At 51.9% G+C, this 18,885-nt stretch overlaps 2 protein-coding genes across 6 annotated transcripts in view; one reads left to right on the forward strand and one right to left on the reverse strand.

Moving 5' to 3' along the window:
* The window catches only part of SLC37A2 (solute carrier family 37 member 2), a 22,671-nt gene extending 15,735 nt beyond the window's left edge, over positions 1–6,936 (forward strand). Inside the window, exons 8-18 of one of the 4 annotated variants that reach the window (XM_032868834.1) lie at positions 108–151; positions 434–586; positions 884–974; positions 2,308–2,370; positions 2,738–2,823; positions 3,312–3,360; positions 3,559–3,632; positions 3,905–3,983; positions 4,126–4,223; positions 4,514–4,578; positions 4,769–4,924. In XM_032868834.1, the coding sequence (XP_032724725.1) occupies positions 108–151; positions 434–586; positions 884–974; positions 2,308–2,370; positions 2,738–2,823; positions 3,312–3,360; positions 3,559–3,632; positions 3,905–3,983; positions 4,126–4,223; positions 4,514–4,578; positions 4,769–4,799 (833 nt within the window). In that variant the 3' untranslated portion in view covers positions 4,800–4,924. Of the gene's footprint in view, positions 1–107; positions 152–433; positions 587–883; positions 975–2,307; positions 2,371–2,737; positions 2,824–3,311; positions 3,361–3,558; positions 3,633–3,904; positions 3,984–4,125; positions 4,224–4,513; positions 4,579–4,768; positions 4,935–6,387 lie in introns of those variants that run through there. The other 3 variants (XM_032868833.1, XM_032868832.1, XM_032868835.1) reach the window with 3 other exon arrangements.
* The window catches only part of TMEM218 (transmembrane protein 218), a 23,885-nt gene continuing 9,996 nt past the window's right edge, over positions 4,997–18,885 (reverse strand). The window contains exons 2-5 of one of the 2 annotated variants that reach the window (XR_004383955.1): positions 18,422–18,531; positions 17,463–17,565; positions 13,803–14,003; positions 4,997–5,065 (exon numbers count right to left, since the gene is read on the reverse strand). Coding sequence is in view for 1 of the 2 variants with exons in the window: in XM_032868836.1 (XP_032724727.1) it covers positions 13,869–14,003; positions 17,463–17,565; positions 18,422–18,531 (348 nt within the window). In the remaining variant the exon portion in view is untranslated. Of the gene's footprint in view, positions 5,066–13,671; positions 14,004–17,462; positions 17,566–18,421; positions 18,532–18,885 lie in introns of those variants that run through there. The other variant, XM_032868836.1, reaches the window with a different exon arrangement.

Consider the following 18,885-nt stretch of genomic DNA (forward strand, 5'->3'; position numbering starts at 1 on the left):
CCCGGCTTCCAGGCTCCCTCTTGCTGGGAAGTAGACTGGCCTTTAACTTGGCGGCTGGGGGCGGGGCCTGCTGGGAGGCTTCTTAGAAGGTTGGGTTTTTCTTTCAGACCCAGAAGATGTGGACTGTGCGGCTCCCCAGCACCACACTAGTGTGAGCCTCCCCGCCTGTGACTCCATCCACGGGGGAAGGTCCCAGAGAGGACTGGGGGGTGGTGGGGCATGTGCGCCCACAGTTAGCTCACAGGCTCAGTGTCAGGACCTCAGGGTGTCTCCATGACAGCCTGATGGGGCCTGGTGGGACATTCGTTCAGTCGCCGAGGGGGGCGTGGACCTCCTCCAGCTTGGGAGCCTCTGCCTGCTGCTTGGGTTGTCCCCCCAGCCGGCGGGCGGTGGCCTCTGGCTGTGCTCCCAGCCGGGGCTCCTCTCTGTTCAGGATGGGCTGGAAGAGAACCCGGACAGCCCCGAGGACCTAGGGAACGGTCCCTGCACCAACAAGGAGAGCAGCCTGGAGAGCGGGGCCAGGTGCTCCAAGGAGCCAAGGGCACAGCCTGCGGCCATCAGCTTCCTGGGGGCACTCCGCATCCCGGTGAGAAGTCCATGGCCTGGAGGGCAGCACGGGGCTCTCTGGATGTCCCCACTGGCTGTTGGGAGAAGGGGGGACTCGGGGGGCCCTAGGGCTCTGTGTGAGGTGTGAGGGTGAGGAGCCAGCTCGGGGAGGGTAACACAGGAGGGTGGTCCTCACACAGCCTTTGAACAAGACTGGAGATGTGCTTTGTGCAGTAGTTCGGGGGGGAGGGGGGTGGCTGCTGAGTTCCTCCTGGGGCTACCCCTGGCCCCGGGCGTTCTGGCATGCCTCTCCGACACCCTCTGTCATGCTCCGTAGGGTGTGGTGGAGTTCTCCTTGTGTCTGCTCTTTGCCAAGCTGGTCAGCTACACCTTCCTCTACTGGCTGCCTCTCTACATCTTCAACGTGGGTGAGGACAAGGGGCAGAGGGGCGGGAGGGCTCTCTGAGGAGGCACGTGATGCACAGGATTCCAGAACACCATTGGGATGTCCGTGCACCCTCTCCTAGGGCAAAGGGAGACTTTTGAAATGTATTTTTCCATTGGCAGTTAGACCTCATACATTACCTCAGAGACCCTGATTCCAGACACCTTTCTTCCCTCGGACCAGAGTTGGGGGTTCGGAACTCAGAGATGTGCTCTGTCATCCTTCCTGACTTCCTCTCCAGCCCTTGTGTGTAGGAGAACCCACCTCTATCCAGCTGGCTTGGCTCACAGATGAGAGGGGCTGGATGGTTCGGGGACAGGTCTGCCTTTGAATGCCAACCCACCCCCCCAACACACACACACATACAGGAAGAGGGCCCGGTGAGCTGCCCCACTGCCTGAAGCCTGAAGTTAGCACCGCTCTCCTCTCCCCAAGGACTGCCGGGAACCTCCCAGGACTGACATCTGGTGCCTGGGTCAACAGCACTGCCCTCCTTCGGGGCCCGCTCTAGCCCGCCCCTGCCCTCAGAGCTCTGCCAGGGCCCAGGCCCTCTGCCCCTCAGCTGTGCTGCTCCCTCCAAGCCCTGTGGGAGGACCCCAAAGGCTGCTTTGCAAGCGCTGTACTTGCTCTGAATACGATGCCCTGGGGCTTATGCAAGGCCAAATCCCAGCCCCTGACTTGACCAACAGCCCCATCGTCATCGGGCCTCTCTCAAAGAGGGAGCGACGCACCAGGACAGCTCTTGGTTTTGTGGCCTTGGTGCCAGCTTCAGAGTAGGAGTCAACCTTGAGGCTTAGGCTACAATTCCAGCTTCTGGATCTTGTTCTTTCTAATCCAAGGACAAGACCTGGGACCTGAGGTCCCCATTTGCCTGTGAGTCTCCTTCCTGGCTCTGTGTATTAGCAGAGACCTCCCATGGATATGGAGCCTCCTAGTGGAGACTGGCTGGAAGTTCAGGAGCAGAGCACAACTAGGGCTGGTGAGACCAGTGGTGTCCCCCCCCCCCTCCCCCGGGCCAAGGTGGCCTAGTCTGACAGGGTTCTCCTGGGCCAGACCCCAGTGCTTTCAGGGGAAGGCTTTTCTGAGAGGTCAGAGCCAGCCTGCAAGGGGAGAAAAAATACAGGATGGGGTGTAGGGGGAGACTGCTGCAAATTTACTTGTGACTCTGGCCAACGACTTCCCATGGGTCCTCACTCCTTCCTCTGAAACCGGAGGCAATGGGACTGGGTCAAGTGCTCTGTAGGGCTTTTTCTGGCCGTGGCACTCCATGTCGCCGGCTCAGCCCCGCTCTGACGATATATTTGTGTTTTCCACAGCTCACTTTAGCGCCAAACAGGCTGGGGACCTGTCGACCCTCTTCGATGTTGGTGGCATCATGGGTGAGGCTCTGCCCTATTCTGCCCTGGGCAGTATTCCCCTATTCCCCCTTTGTCTTATGGGGGGTGCAGAAGGAAGAGACAGGTCCAATGTGATGTGAACTGGGCAGGTGGCATCAGAGAAAAAAGGGCTCCTACACAGCTGGGGAGACCTCAGAAAGTTGACCCTCGTGTTTGATCTTCCCATAAAAGCAGTGGGTGCGGGGAGGGCTTCAGAGGGAGAAGTTCTACTGGTTCTGGATGCCCATGCCCAGGCTAGCATTGGGTGGAGCGATGGGACAAAGCGATGGGGCAAGGCTTGGGGTGCCGCATTAGTGGGCGGCTGTGCTCCCACCGGGAGCAGCTGGGTGTGAGTTGGTCTGTATTCTAGGCGGCATCATGGCGGGGCTCATCTCCGACCACACCAACGGCAGGGCCACCACCTGCTGTGTCATGCTGATCTTGGCTGCCCCCATGGTGCGTATAACCTCAAGAGCAGAGCGCACGTGCTCACGTGTACCTGTGCGGGCTGTTGCAATGTGTGCGCACCTGGGTGTGGATGCCCACGCCTATCTCTTTGCGTGCATGCACGACCGTGTGCACGTCGGGGGAGGAGAAGCTGGGGGTGGCACAGTCTCCGAGATTCAGACTGAGGATTTTGGAAAGGGGTTAGCAAGGATTTGGCCTTGGTGGAGAAGAGGGAGGCCAGCAGCTGAACTTCCTAACTCAGGAAAGAATAGGAAATTCAGGTTGGGTGTGAGAGAAGCCTTTTTGAGAAACAGGAAACAACAGATTTCTACATCTTAGACCCTCCATCCCAGGAACCATTAAAGACCAAGAGTTCTGGAGTAAGGTGGACCTCTGGGGTTCCCTGGGAGGAGAGGGTGTGCCAGACTCCCAGTCTAACCCACACAGCCCATGGGGAGGCCTGGGTGTGACCCTGCCTCTCCCTTTTCCTCTCTCAGATGTTCCTGTATAACAACATTGGTCAGAATGGGATTACCAACTCTATAGGTGAGGGGGTGGCTGCAAGTCGAGCAGCGCAGAGGAAAAGCATTGCCTTGGGGTCCCCAGGAAGCCACTTGGGGGCATTGGTGGGAGGCACAGGGAAGTGGAGGCTCTTGGCCTGACACCTGGGGGTTTCACCTGCTTTGGGGCTAAGGCGGGAGGAGGCCTCTCATCCCTAACGAGCTGTCTCCGTCACTGCCTCAGTAATGCTGATCATTTGTGGGGCTCTGGTCAATGGTCCTTACGCACTCATCACCACCGCTGTTTCTGCTGACCTGGTAAGCAGGCTGCCTCCCTGGGGCGAGGGAGGACTCTGGGAGCTTGGTCAGGGCCTGGGCACATCTCTAGGTCCAATATCCCACATTCCCACCTCCTCGCTGGTGCACAGAGATCCTGGTGTAGGATAGCCTTAAAGTCCTCCAGAGTCTGCCATCACTGCCCCCCCACCCTCAACTCCAAGCCCCAGTTGCTGCCTTGCCCCAGGTTAGCCCTATCCTGGTCCTGGTGCTGCCTCTCTGGTTGGCCTCTCCATGCTGTTCTCTCTCCCCAGGGAACTCACGAGAGCCTGAAGGGCAATGCAAAAGCACTCTCCACCGTCACGGCCATCATCGACGGCACTGGGTCCATAGGTCTGTGACTCTAGTTTCTGGCCCTTGGCAGCTGAGCCCTGAGCCTTGTGTTGAGCACACTTCTTGGAATGCTGCTCTTGGGTGGGCGGGCTGCTTAGGGCCCGTTGTCGGGTGCCCCTCTCTGATGTTGTGTTCTGCGCAGGTGCGGCTCTGGGGCCTCTGCTGGCTGGACTGATTTCCCCCACAGGCTGGAACAACGTCTTCTATATGCTCATCTCTGCTGATGTTCTGGCCTGCCTGGTACGTGATCTTGGGGGTACACAGATGGGTAAGGGTGGGGTTGACTCTCCTGTCCTGCCAGGCTGGAATCCTGGAGGTCCAAAGCGTTGACCATGAGGGACTCTGAGAGCAGCTGCCTGACACTCAGAACCCCTTTCCTTCCATGGGTGACCCCCTGCCACATGAAACTGTGTGCCACCACCTTCCTTCCTGCCAGCCACCCCCCCCCCGTCACCTAGCACTGGGGACTAACCGTGTGGTCAAGGCTAATGTCGCCCTCCCCCTCCCTCTGTGCCTCTGACCCCCCACAGCTCCTCTGCCGGTTGGTGTACAAAGAAATCCTTGCCTGGAAGTCATCTTTGAGCAGAGACAGAGGGTGAGTCCCCAGACAGCTGTAGCCCCACCTCCTCAACCCCACTTCTTACGGGAGTGAAAACGTGTTCACTTCTCCGCACCCAGCCTGAGCCTACCTGTGGCACGGACTGGGGCCAGACCCTGGAGGTGCTCCACGCCCCATCCCTCCACCATGCTGATGTGTCCTCTGTTGTCCCCATGTGTCTCCGTAGCTCTAGTCTGGCCCTAACCCACCCGCGGTAGTATTTTCCTCAAGTCCCATGACTTTTGTGAGTATTGTCTTCAAGTCGGTGGCTGACGTGCCCTTCGAGTGGGGCCTGCATGCAAATGCTTTCTCCTCCAGTGTGATTTTTTTTCCAACTTTCTCTTGTTTCTTGGGGGCCAGCTCTGGAGACTCTCCACCCGAGCAGAGCATGGTGCTTGGAAGTGTTTCCTGAGCAGCTCGAGCTGCCACAGGGGTTGGCAGACTCTTTTCCTTCGGGCGAGTGGTAGGGCTTTTTGCTGTACCCCTAGGACAGAGGCGAGATCCAGGGAAATTGTTTTCGCTCTGAACTAAGACTCTGAGCCCTACATGCCTCTTAGAATTCAGAAGCCAGGATCATCTGGCCCCTCGGCCTGGGGTGTACAGAAAAAAGCAACAACCAATCAAAGTCTCTGGGATAAAATTCCGATCAAGCCTCGGTGGCTGGCCTGGTGTGCTCTCTGTCCATTGCCCTGTGGTGGTGGGTGTGGAGGCCGCATGGACAGGGCAGTGGCCGGGGCAGAGCCAGCAAAAGGCTGGGCCGTGTGCTGGTGCTGAGGGAAATGTTCCTCTGGCCTTTCTGGCTCTGCTTCTGAGAGGGAGGTTCTGGCTAATGAGGAGCTGGCCGGAGTGTGGATCTAGTCCTGGATGGTAAACGTGTGCCAACAATCCCCGGGGGTCAGTGGTGACCAGCACAGTAGCCGGGGAAACTCTTCCCCTGAAGGATGGCATCTTCCAGGTTCAGGGGTAGAAAACCTGAGAGCAGGAGGCATAGCAGAGTATCTATCCCGCCTGTCCTGGAGGAGGGAGCAGGGCGACTTGTCCCCTCCCCTTGCCTGCCTTCTTGGGCCCGGCCTGAGGGGAGACTGGGAGGTTAAGAAACGTAGCAGGAAGCGGGGAGAGGAATATTTAGTCAGCATCTGCTCCCTGCCTGGAGTTGAGTCTGCCTTCAGACGCAGCTGCTTACTTGTCAGGCACTGTGAGACATCGGTTCTGTCATCTAGAGTAGAGAGAACAGAGGCTCAGGACAGGGAATGTGACTGAGGCCTTCAGCTGAGCCTCAGTTTGAACCCAGGTGTGTGGGGTCTTGCTTTCCTCTGTACTCTTGCCACCCGGAGCTGGGCGGGCTCTGAGGAAGTCTGGTGCAGGGGGAATGGAGGAGCTTGCTAGGGCAAGGGGACCACTGGGCCTAGAACCAGAAATCCCTGGACGGTCCCGACTTCTCAGCTCACTTGCATTGATAAGACCATGGGCATGGCCTCTGTGCCCCCACATCCTTCTGTGTATAACTGGGGGTGCTCAAACCTAAGCCACAACCACTCGATCAGAGGCTGAGACGGTATGGGATCTGGGATCCCCTTTGTCAAACTGTCAGGTATGGCACCAACATCGCAAAGCTTTCATTATCCTGCTGACTGGCTAATTTGCCACTGAAGGGGAGGAAGGGAGCCCTAATGACAGAACAGGGATGAGAGGCAATTATTAAGAGACCCTACAAACCTGCCTTCCCTGTACCCCTCACTGGGACAGGAGCTTTTAAACCTGTGTGTGTCTTACTTTCTCTTCCCTTGCCTCTCACCCCTCCTGTAGGTATAAAGAGATATGAAGCCCTGATTCGAAGAGAAGCACGGAGGGCCCCAGCTGATTCCCAAAGTGCTCTCCCCCGACCCCCTCATGGGGGCAAGACAATGGAACCCACCACAGACAGGCTGACAGGGCCTCTGAGGGGCTGGGAGGTTCTCCTCGGGAAGGGGCCTGCCAGCAGGAGGACTCACAGCCCTGGGCTCCAGAAGCTGCAAAGCAGAAGGGCTGGGGATCAGAGCTGAGTGGTATCTCCAGCTTGGTAAGGGAAGGATATGCTCAGGCTCTTGCTTGTTCAGATTCCGAGACAGGAGGCAGGGGCTGGACATGGGCCAAGGCCTGGCAAAGGTGTATCTCTCCTTCCCGTGTGGAAAGTGAGCCTCGGTGCTCAGCCTATACCTGTCCGTGGATTTCTGATCCTATTTGAGAGCCACCAAGCCTCGCTTCCTTCCTTTGTCCATAAGCCAGCTTTCTCGTGTATTTCCCATGTCAGAACCTCTTCCACCCTGCATTTGATCCTGACTCCTGACCTGAGTCGATTAAAGTGTTATTACTGTACTCTGTGGGACCAGGACCAGGGAGAGACAAAGGAGGTGCCACTCTTGAGCCCGGGGCTGGGCTTCCCTGGCCCCAGTCTCGTCCCAGCCCTCCATGTCCCCAGGGGAGGAGCACATGTCAGAACAGTGCAGGGAGGGGGGCAGGCCTGACTAAAGCCACAGGGGCCAGTGACCACCGAGTGCTCACTGCACATGAGCCCTGCTCTGGGAACAGAGTAGATGGTGGGCACAGAAGACGGACTTCCGCCCGAGCACAGGCCCCAGGGTGACGAGACTAGCAAGAAGGAAGCTGCCTGGCTCATTCAGGCCACTGTCCCAAGGGCAGTGGCCCGAGCTCTCTGCGGCCTGCCTCCCCTTCCCCTGTGTTCCTGCCTTACTTCTCCTGCCCACCCCACCCCAGAGTGCTGCCTGTCAGGCTAACCCTTGGCATTGTTCCCCAACCTCCGAAGCCTCCCATCAGCACAATACAGATCCTTTTTGCCAGCCGGGCCTATACTCATCCTTGTCAGGGCCTGGCATGGCCGTGCGGGCTGTCACATTCCCAGGCTGAGGCTAGCCACAAGCGGGCCTCCCTAAGGAGATGCTCCTGACCACACCGTGGGGGGCGGGGGCCTGCGGAGCTCAGCAGGAGCTAGAGCCCCACACAAGGTGCAGCTGTGGCATTAACAGGGACGCTGGGGGCCAGGGCAACACTGACACAGTTTGTACACACTGCCCTGGTGACAAACTGACACTCACTCGGATTTGAAAGCAGGTGATGGTCCGGGATCTCTGGGTCGTCGGGTTCCCCCCCGGGGCGGTGCTGCAGGGCATGGCCTTACCTCCAGCTTTCTTGGAGGCTTCTTTCGGTACAGAGGCATCTGAGCGGCTCGCTGAGGAAAGCCACTAGATGGTGCCATCCTCCGCCGGCAGAGCCCGGCGTGGGCCACACACTCTTCCTGCTTCCAGGTGGGGAGCAGAGGGTATGCTCTGTTCACCAACTGTCAGCCTTCTCTCCGTTGCATCGGGTCAGGGTAGGAAGGCTGGGAGACTTCCTCCTGGGGTGGGAGGCTTCATCTGCCCTCGCCTCCCCACTGACTCCCGTGAAGCCTGTGTCCTCCCCTAGAAGGCAGTCCTGACACGACCTGCCTCAGAGGACGGGCATGAAGGGAGCCGAGTCAGTGTTAAGCACAGGCTTCACCATCCCGCAGTCCAGCCTGAACGGACAGGGGCAGGAGGGTGATCCGCGGAGGAAGGGATGTGAAAGGCATCGGAAGAAGAACGAGTGGGACTTGGGCAGGCGGCTAGTTTGATAAGGTAGGGAGGGGACCTGGAAGAGGGAAGACATGGACAGGAACACTGAGCACACCACTCAGAGCGCAGCAGGGGGACCCGGAGAGCGGCAGAATGTGCCCGCTTGTGCCTGGCCAGCCAAGGGATCAGCGTGGTGCTGGCAATGAGCAGAAGGCCCGTGGAGCTCAGCCCCTGGCCTTAGCGATGAGGATGGGGGCTGTGGGTGGGAGTGAGGGGGAGACCGCAAAGGTGGAGGAACCCAGGCCCTGGTCTGTGCCCCTGTGCACTGGTCTCCCAGACCCCAGTTTCCCTGCCCCACCTCCGCTCTGGGCGCTAACTGTTCCCCAGAAGACTGCTACCTGCCTTCTCTCTGGGCCTCAGCACTCACTTGGGGCTAATGCAGGAGCATTACGTTAATTAGTTATTCATTTAATTTAACTTCACATTTGGTCTCAATTAAGCTTAAAGTGTTCTTCCTTATAGATGTTACAATAGCACTTGTAATTAAAAAGCAATAACTCTTTGCATTTCTCCTTTAGAGAGCCATTGGGAGGCTGGGGTGGTGTGCAGTTGTGGTGGGAGGGGTGGAGAGGAGAGAAGTAATGAAAAGAGAGGGAACCCTTGGTACTCTGAGGCTTTCAGCAAGGCTGAAGTTGGGGCGAAGGAGACTCAGCATGTCATAGGGACTGGAGAGTGCTCTTGGGGATAAAGCCATGAGGTGGGGAGAAGATGGAAACTGGAGGGCGGAAGGAAACAAGACTTAGACTCGGAGGATGGGGCCGTAGATCCTATGGTGGGCAGAATAACACCCTCTCCCCCAAAGATGTCTACATCCTAAACCCAGGACCCGTGAATATGTTAACCGCAGATGTGATTAAGTACCATGAGATGGGGAGACTACCCTGGGTGGTCAGTGTGGGCCCAGTGTAATCACAAGGCTCCTTACAAATCAAAAAGGGAGGCAAGAGTGTCAGTAGTCAACTTAGAAGATGGGGATCTGAAGACAGAGGAAGGGTACACTAGCTCAGCCAACAATCCACAAGGACAGCCTCTAGAAACCAGAAAAAGAAAGGAAATGGGATTCTCCCCTAGAGCCTCCAGAACCTTTATATGAGCCTCGTGAAACCTACTGATTTGTGACCTCCCAAACTGTAAGAAATCTGTATTGTTCCAAACCACTAATTCGGTCGTATTTCATTACTACAACAATAGGAAGTTATTACCTGTTCCTCAGTGTAGACCTGGGGAAAAATCATTTGGAAGACTGAAAAACCAAAGAGATCCCCAAAGATTAAAAGGAAACATGGAGGGAATGGCTATGTAACACTGAGGTCCAGGGAAATGCTGCCTCTGTGACTTCCCCAAGTTCTCTGAGGGTAATGCCTGATACATTCTTTACAATACCCAGCATGGTGATGGAAGCCAGAAAAAAGTAACTTTCTCATTCTGTGCATGGTGTTGGGCCCTGATTTTGATCCCTACTGTCCTTTTCTTAGGTCCCAGGAACCTGAGACAAGAAGATGTGTGCTGGGGTGGGGTGGGGGGCTGGAAGCTTTTTTTCCTGGAGTAAACAGCAACTGCCAATAATATGATCTGTTAGAAACAGAGACCAAGAAACAAATACATTCTTGGTTTGTGGCTTTGGTTCCCCCACTGGCACCACTGAAAACCAACCCAAGTATCAAACATTCCAGGTGGACAGCGCTTAAGAGAGAGACAGCTGGGTATGTCCTGGAAAACAGCTTCTGGGCAGCCCCACTCTGTCTCTCAGCCAGGGAGGAGCCAAAGTCCACCAGGCAAAGACCCACCAAAAACACACGGTGGATGAGTGCCGGTGTCTTTGAGGTCCCACGTGGCTTTTAACTGCTTTGTCTCGGACTCTTGCCCAATCCTGATTCTGGGTTTTCTGTTCGACTCAGCTGCAGCTTTTGCTATTTCTATCAACAGGATTTATATTGCTTGACCTTGGTCCCTTGTTTTTCTTTCTTTCTTTTTTTAATGGAGCAACACAGTAAAATACTAAATAATATAAATAATAATAAAAGTACATAGAAGCTTAGGCTGGAGCCAAACCACCTGACTTTAAACCCTGACTCCTGTTTAACCCTGAGCTGAATGACCTCAAGCAAATCACCCCTTCCCGATCCGTGAAATGGGGATATTAAGAGCACTGACTTCATATGGTTGCTTATGATGATTATTTAATATTTACAAAGCATTTAGGAAAATTCTTAGAACATGTTTGGTAAATATAATAAAAACTGATTTCAGCCTGTGAGGAACAGAATATTTCCAAGTATTGGGATGGAAATAGAGATTAAAGATCGAATCCTATGAGCTACAAAAACTCTTTCCATCCCTGAGTTCCTGTGCTCCTGTGAGGATGAATCCCACATCTGGAAACTTGTTCCTACATACCAACAGCCAGATACTTAAAGGTTTAAGACAAGCAGTTATGACAAAATATTTATTATTTGTACTCTAGGTGCTAATTAAAAATTCTGTAATGGAAAATTCTTAACCTTTTTAAAGATATGGGTTAGGGAAAGGACAGGAGACCAATAGCTATAAAAAATATTAGCCAATATAGAAATAAGGAGTTGCTTGCAAGCCAAAAATGATCCTTAAACTATCTGAGTGAGAGGTCAGGAATCCTGATGTCAGGTTTGAGCCCCATTATTAACTTGGGAAACTTTGAAAATCTTTTCTGCTCTCTGCCTCTTTCTCTTCCATAAAATAATTGCGGCAGGTTTCTTTACACTTTGAAAAAAATCAAAGTAAAATAAAAATGCTTCAACTGAAGCGGCAGTGAGATAGAGTTGATGGAAGAGTTGTTGTCTTAGAGAACAGAAGGAGAAATGGATCACCGTGCGTTAGGATGAAGTGAACGGCTGCATACACAGTACAAAGCATGAACAAATGGCTACGCATTTCCTAGGACCTGAACGATGGTATAATAATTCTGATGAATTTTTAGATTAAATAGCTCATACAGCATGTCACCAAAGAATGTCAGCTTTACTTCCATTTTTATATATGAGAAATTTAAGGAACTTGTCGAAAAATTACCTACTATGTGTGTGTTTTGCTGGCTTGAGGGACTTTCTAAACTATAACACGCAGCGCCACCTAGCGGACCGGGCCAACGACTCCGTTGTGGGGTTAGTGCCTGCTAATGGAGCTTTAGTCAGGTTTTACCAGGCTCTCAAACCACCTGTTTTTCATGGTGCACTCTTGATTTACTCTCCCTCTCCACCTTGTAAAGAGTGGGGATCACCACAGTCTCTCTGCTACAGGATCCCCTCTGGGTAAGGCAGAGTAGAGCACCGCGTGCTTGAAGGCCACTGACCAAAGAATGATGAATGGGGCACTCCGATGACCTCTAAGCCCCGCCTCCAGGAAGGCGGTGAGCCCAAGGGGCGCCATATTAAACACCGTAGGCGTGCCCCGTGTAGAGCTCTCAGTAAATTCATTTTTTAGCCTTCTGCTTCTTATCCCACCCTTGTGGGGGTGTTTTAGGGGTTGGCCATGACTGCTTAGAGTATGAAGGTAGAGGGTAATCTATCAGTCATTCCCCACAGCTGGTCGATATGGACTGGGAATCTACAGAAGGCAGGCCTTGCTAAAATACTTAATAGAAAGTGTATTTTTTGCCCTTAACACACAAACCTGCCATTTACGTATCTGTGTAAAACACACACACACACGCGTGCATGCTTTAGAAAGCTGTGGTGTTTTAGTTTCCAACCTTAATACATTTTTCTCCATGTAAGTAGTCACCCAAAACTTCATAGCTATTATCCATTGATCTCATAGTTGGACACCTTTGTTGGGGAATAAAAAAGATGGATTCAAGGTCAGAACCTACAAGTTTTCCCAGACTTGCTCTGTCAGCAACTCTCTCAGGAGGAGACAAATGGCTGTCTGTGCTTGTTAGAGGAGTCCAGGCTCCACTTGGCTGGCTCAACATCTCCACACAGCTTCAGTGCACCTGGAAGCTTCAGTGCAAGTTCTAGAGAAGAGCACCTAGTCTGACCGCCTGCTTGCTCCGCTTTCCCTACGTGTCTGCATTCTCCTTTCTCCCCTCCAATCTGCTCGGAGGTATGTTTCTTCTTTCAGTTCTCACCTGCGGGCCCTAGGCCAGATGAAGAGACTAGTCCTTTAAAGTGTTCTGTCACAAAGCCTTATCTGCAAAGGTTTTCCAAACTGAATGGGATAGAGACAGTTCAAGTGTAAAAATAAATACACCTGGCCCTCACCAGTCCATGACTCCCCAGAGTCACCCATTCTCTCCTCTTTTAATTTAGAGCTTAGCCCCCACTGCGGTATCATCTCTACACTGACAACAGGATCCAGGACAGAAAGGGAAGGAGACGTGGCCCTGAATTCCTCGAGCTCTCAGTCAAAGCTCCACAAAGCTCAGTGTGTTTTCTTTCTAGTCAGAGACAGACCTCAGGGTCTGCCACACCTGGTCGCATACACTGGCTGTTGCATGACACCTGGGCAAGTCAGCTCATCTCTTTAAGCCTTACTTTTTTCTATTTTAAAACCAGATTATAATAAACATATTGTAAAATTTAAAGACATTGAATTACAAGGGAACTAGTCTACTGTTGGCCTATAACACATGCTCAAAGTTCTCTTTCCATCCTGTTTTCTGGTTCTCCATTTTAAGCCAGAATATCCTTCTTCATTTAGTTCTAGGGAGTTAGGAAGAGACTTCTGAAGTGGAACCAGCCCAGGGGCTCTCCATTTAATAATAAATTTTGGTTGGCAGGGGATCTCACACAGGTATAAAGTTTTTTCTAACCCTAGGAATGTACATTTCTCACCAGCTTTGGAGAAAAGGCTACAAAGCTAAAAAGAAATGATCATAACCCAAAGTGGACTCTTATCACAATTAAATAAGGCACACGAAGGCTACCAAATTCAGAAAGAATCCAGAGATCTATAGCAGCAAGACAAACAACCAACACTTCCGTATCCTTCCTTTAATCCCCAAGTAAATTTGAAATATAGAATATAGATTGAGAAAGCTGTGGCCAAGAGTCTGAAGTGAAAGCCAGTCCTTTGGTTGTTTATTGCTTTACTAGAGCAGAGGGAAGGTATACCTGTTGCCTGTACAGGTTCTGTGGCGCCATATGCACATGGTCAACAACCAACACTTGGGTAAGTCTTCCAACTCATCACATTAAAATAAGCTTTTTAACTTCAAGTGCCTTTCCTTTCCAAATGATCCCACCCTTGTAACTAAGAATCTTGGGTATTATCAAAAAAATGAGATTCTTCCGTCTCTTGGACAGTAGAAGCCAAAGTGCTCCTTTTCCCCAAATGCACTTACTGATGTCTTGGTTGAAACTCTACTGGAAGTAGATCCCTGTTACTTCTTCCCTTTCAAAACAGATAGAAAACCCGAGGAACGAGTGTGAAGAAGACCACAACATTCCTCTGAAGATGGTGGGAGTCATCACCGCAGGGCCAATTTTGCAACCCCATTTGTGGAAGCCAGGTTTCAAGGGATTTGTCCTAGTTGTGCATGGATATTTCTCTGACCTTAAGGCATGACGGCTGTCCAAACAAGGCTCTGAACAGTACCTTTCTGCTCACCGGTGACATCAAACGTGAAGGACAGAACAGGGTCCTGGTTTTCCTGAACAGTACTCAGTAGGACCGCAGTGGTTTGGCGTAGATTGGCTCTAGGACATGATGAATGAGAACCAAAAAGAGGCCTCCAAGGAAGACAGCAGTGAGGAAAGCCAGTAGGACATAGCGGCCAATGAAAAAGGAATCCACAATCTGTGGAGAGAAACATTAAAAATGAAATGACGGTCACTCCAGCGCCCTGCTTGTGCTCATCTGAAACCTTTGATGAATGAGCCCAGTATCTGTTTGCATTTGTGACTTCCAGTAACATTCTGCTCTGAGTCTCCTCTGTGAACCATTAGGAAAGAACCTTAACTCTCTGTGCCAGAAACACAAGAAAAAGACAAGATTAATGAGGTACAGGGAAAAATATGGCTCAATTTAAGAGGAGGTTCACGAACACTGTGAAGACCTTGGATGAGCTCTTTTATGTTCTGAAATCAGTTATCTGAAAGAGTTCATGAGAAGCTTGCTTGCTTGGTCTTAGAAAAGCTTGTTTTTGTTGTTAAATTTTTTGTTATGGAGAACTTTAAATGCATATAAAAAGATGATAGTATATTAACCCCCATATATCCAAGATCAAGCCCCCAAATCATTAACCCACTGCTGATTCAGGAGAGTTCCTTTTTAAAATGGAAAGGTGATTCTTTAGAACTGTCATCACAAGAGTCCTGGACCCTAACATTCATAATCCAGCACTCCAAGGCTTAGGCTAAACGGCCATTTGCCTGAGATATTAAAATGTTGAGAGGATAGATAACGAGCCCCAAACCATCCAGCTGGCTGTCTGGCAACCGATCATACTTGAAGCCCCAAAGCTGTTGGTTTTTGCTGACAAAACCTACACTTAAAATTGGCTCTGCCCACTTGTCTACTGTCTGTTGCCAGAGCTCTACTCTCCCCAGATCCAAATGGTGGTGCTTAAATCAGGGCAGGAAAAAGCAAATTAATCTAATGGACCTAATGGAGCAGGAACACAAACCAAGTGATGGGGTGACTGCACAGCTTCCCAAAGGGAAAAGAACCAAAAATATCTGAGAGGCGATTGTGGTAGACAGAATAATGGCCCCCAAATGTCCACATCCTAATCTCCAGAAATGGTGACTATGTTAGGTTACATGGCAAAGGAGAAATAGGGTTGTCAGTGGAATTGAGGTTGCTAATTGGATGACCTTTAAAATAGGGAGATTAGCCTGGATTCTCCAATCCAGGTGGGCCCAGTGTAATCACAAGGGTCCTTAAACCTGGAAGAGGGAGGCAGAAGAGAAGGCCAAAGAAGGAGAGGGAAAGATGCAAGTAGAGTCGGCGAGATGTTACCTTGCTGGCTCTGAGGATGGAGCATAGGGGCTGCTAGCCAAAGGCAGCCTCTAGAAGCTGGGCGGACAAAGACACAAATTCTTCCCCAGAACCTCCAGGAAGGAAGACAGCCCTGCCAACCCCTGACTCTAGCCCAGGGCGACTGCGTTTGTACTCCTAACTCACAGAACTATAAGATAGTCTGTCTGTGTTGTAAGCCACGAAGTCGGTGGTGATTTGTTACAGCGGCAACAGGAAGCTAATACAATGGTGTGACACAGAGGACCTGCCAAGTCCTCGCACTGCTCTGATCACCGAGATCCCAAGATACCAAGAAGAAAAGGGCTGCTCCAGAGATTACCCCAACAGCCAACTTACAACAAAGGTCAGTTTGATAAAACAGCTTTAACATAACTTTGACCTTGGCTCCAGTACTGAACAAGTCTCTCGCGGGCTACATGTTTGCTCGTTTGACACGTTTCACTTTTTAATTAGCCAATTAGCAGGCCTTGGGTGCAGAAGGCCCAGGTCATGTATTATTGATACAGTATCGAGCCAGGCTGCTGCAGGGGCCAGTGCTCAAACCCTGAAAATGAAAACACCAATTCTGTTGGCCTCGCTGATGGACATATTTTGCTCAAATCTCCTTCTTCTCTCCTGGGTCTGCAACTCATAGGACAGAGGATAGAGGGACTGAATTCAAAACAGTGTGTTCTCTGTGCCCTTCTTCCAATATTCACATCCACAGCCATCCAAAGATATGGCCCTTCCTCACCCGCCCCCTCTCCGACAGGGAAACAGAGGCAGGAGTCTATTCCTGGCCCCCACACTTGGTATTTGCATCAACAGAGTGGTTTTCAAATGCTGACCAAGATCCCTGACACGTATGGAAACGATTCCTTACATGTGTGGTATTATGTCCCATGGACTTTTCAGAACGAAATTCCTTCCTTTTGCCATGATTAGTTGTAGATAGAGTTAGAAACGTGTGCCAGTTTTAGTCAGGAAGTTGTATAATTCTGTGTACTGTGGTCTACTGTCAATGCTCACCCATGAACTCTCCGTGACGGCCCCCAAAATTCTGATGAGTCCCCAACAGTGAAGGTTTTGCAGATAGACCTCAGCTTGACTCCTCGCTCTGACTCTTCCCATACGTTTATGACCCTGGGCAAGTTACTTAACCTCTTACAGCCTCGGTGTCCTTACCTATAAATTGGGGATAATAATAGCACCTACTTCATACAATTTAGGGTTATCTTAGGTTTAAGTGAGATAATGCAAACAAGGTGCTTAGCAAACAACCTCACACACAGAAATCCCTTCAAAATGTTAGATGGGGCACCTGGGTGGCTCGGTCAGTGAAGCATCCAACTCTTGATTTCGGCTCAGGTCATCTCAGAGTTGTGGGACTGAGCTCTGTAGTAGGCTCTGAGCTCAGTGGGGAGTCTGCTTAAGATCTTTCTCTCTCCCTCTCCGTCTTCCCCTTCCCCATCTCCTTCGCCCCCCACAAAAAAGTGAGTTAATGTCATCATTAGCACTTTAAAAAATGCAAATGGGAAGTTGAGAGGAAAGAAACTGCTAGAAGGAGTAATGGGAGATAAGAAGTGCCCCAGGCAGGAGTGAAGCAGACAGGCGAGGTCTCCAGAAGGACTCTGAAGGAGGTGGTAACTGTCCCTCTAGAAAGGTGGGTGTGGGTTGATGGGGTTCCAGGAACGCAGGCCAGCTGATCCCCCAAACGGTGGTCAGTACCGCATTCCGCTGTCTCCACAACCTCTGCTTTCCACAGAAATGCTCTCTCCCCACCTACCTTCTCTATGGAGAGTTGTCCTGTCAGAGCACAGGTGGAGGACTCGAACACATGGAGATGGGCGAGCTCGCCGCTCAGCACACCCAAGGCACCGCATACACTTAGGCCAGGATCTGGGTTTCTGCACCCGGACTACCGGGATGGGGACACTTGTACTTCAGGGCCAGGCCCTGTTCCTATTCTGAACTCCTTTTCTCTTCTCCGGCCCCACAGTGTCAGGTGGCTCTCGGACACACCGCTCACGCAGCTTGATGCCCAGCGGGCATCGAATCAGGCAAATAACCGGCACGTGGTTTGGCACGTGTGCGTCACAGTGAGATTTTTGTCCCGGCTGAAGGGACAGGGGAATGTAAAACTCCCTCGGAGCTATCCCCACTCTTGTGTTAACTTTACGCTTCTAACACATTTCAGCCAGCCTGTCGTAGGGGCACCAGCTCAGGGCAAGCAGAGGTGTAGATCAAGGGAGACAAGAGTTATGACTCGAGGCGAAATAAAGCCAGTAGTTGTACCTTCATTTCGACCTCAGGGGCTGGGACTTCACCAGCTCGGGGAAAGAGCAGCAGAACCGACGTGACGATCAGAGCACCGAGGAACACGAAAACGACAGAGAACCTGGGGTCCAAGGACAGAATGTTACGGGCATGGTTTACAGATTCCTCTCTCTTCAGTTAGGTCTGGAGCAGCTTTTCCCTGGAGCCAGTATTCTAAGTTTCAGTCTCTTAACAAGGCCCAGAGCCCTGCTGCCCACGCTGTGCGGAGAATTTAGAAATCTCTCCCCTTCAGCCCAGAGCCATTCTTCCTGGACAGATCCCCAACTGGATGCATTCCTGCTGATGCCTGGTAATCCCTGAGAAGGGGATTGGGTACTTTTTATTTTGCCTCTGTGTGCTCGTCATCATGAACAATCAAAGCAGCCCTTCCCTCTTCTCAACTTCTCTGTCTTTAGCTGGAAGACTGGTAAGTCACACAGCTCTCCGCTTCATCCCAACACGGTCTGGCCACAGCACAGCTCTGCAGTGTGGTCAGGGTCAGTGTGCTGAGTGTCCTAACGAGAGCCAGCCTAAGCCATCAGCACGTCTGCAGTGTCCCCACGCCCAAGTCAGAGCCTCAGGGACTGGACCAGGCAAGTCGGACGTGCCCTAAGTTGGAACAATTCAGAAACACACATATATACACCCTCCCAAGGAGTTCAACAGGCAGCGAATGCGGATTTCCTTTTTGTCTCTTCTGTCCCCCGCCATCGCCTCCACAGTGAGAGCTAGAAAACACCACTTCCTTTCTCCTCTCACCTCTGCGTCAGAGCATAAATAATGCAGTCAGTGCTTATGATAACAGGTTAAAATGAAACTCATTCAAACTGCCAGTAATTACAAAAATGATCTTCTGGATTCTAACAGTTTCACGAGCATCAGCGATTTCACTTCTAATTGCTTTTACCTTGGACTCCCCGCTGGAGAGAAGGCCTTACCTGGCTATCCCGGAGGCTCTGGATAACAGCACACACAGCAGCAGCACCAGTACCCAGAGGAGGGCCAAGAGGAACACGCCGGCCCCCACCCCCAGCACGGTGCCAGCCATCTGTGGGGGAGAAGAAGTGTGAGCACTGCACCCCGCTCAGCCCTGGTGCCCCCCCCGGCACCATGCACCCCGCATACCCCCTGCGCCAGTTCTGCCTGTCTTCCTCCCACTCCCCGTGTGCGTGAGGGTGTTCAGACAAATGCAAATACAGAAAGTCTGAACTCAGTCTGACAAACTTCTGATGACTGACGTGATGGGAGGATTCACTGGTACAGATCTCTGGGGGAAGTCCAGTCCCTTCAGAGGAATTAGAAAACTGAAACCCTGGGATGCCTGGGTGGCTCAGTCAGTTAAGCGTCTGCCTTCAGCTCAGGAAGTGATCCCAGGGTCCTGGGATCAAATACCGCATTGGGC

The sequence above is a fragment of the Lontra canadensis genome, unplaced genomic scaffold, assembly GCF_010015895.1.
Source record: "Lontra canadensis isolate GAN:19392208 unplaced genomic scaffold, GSC_riverotter_1.0 scaffold36, whole genome shotgun sequence".
In the NCBI taxonomy this organism is placed as follows: domain Eukaryota; kingdom Metazoa; phylum Chordata; class Mammalia; order Carnivora; family Mustelidae; genus Lontra; species Lontra canadensis.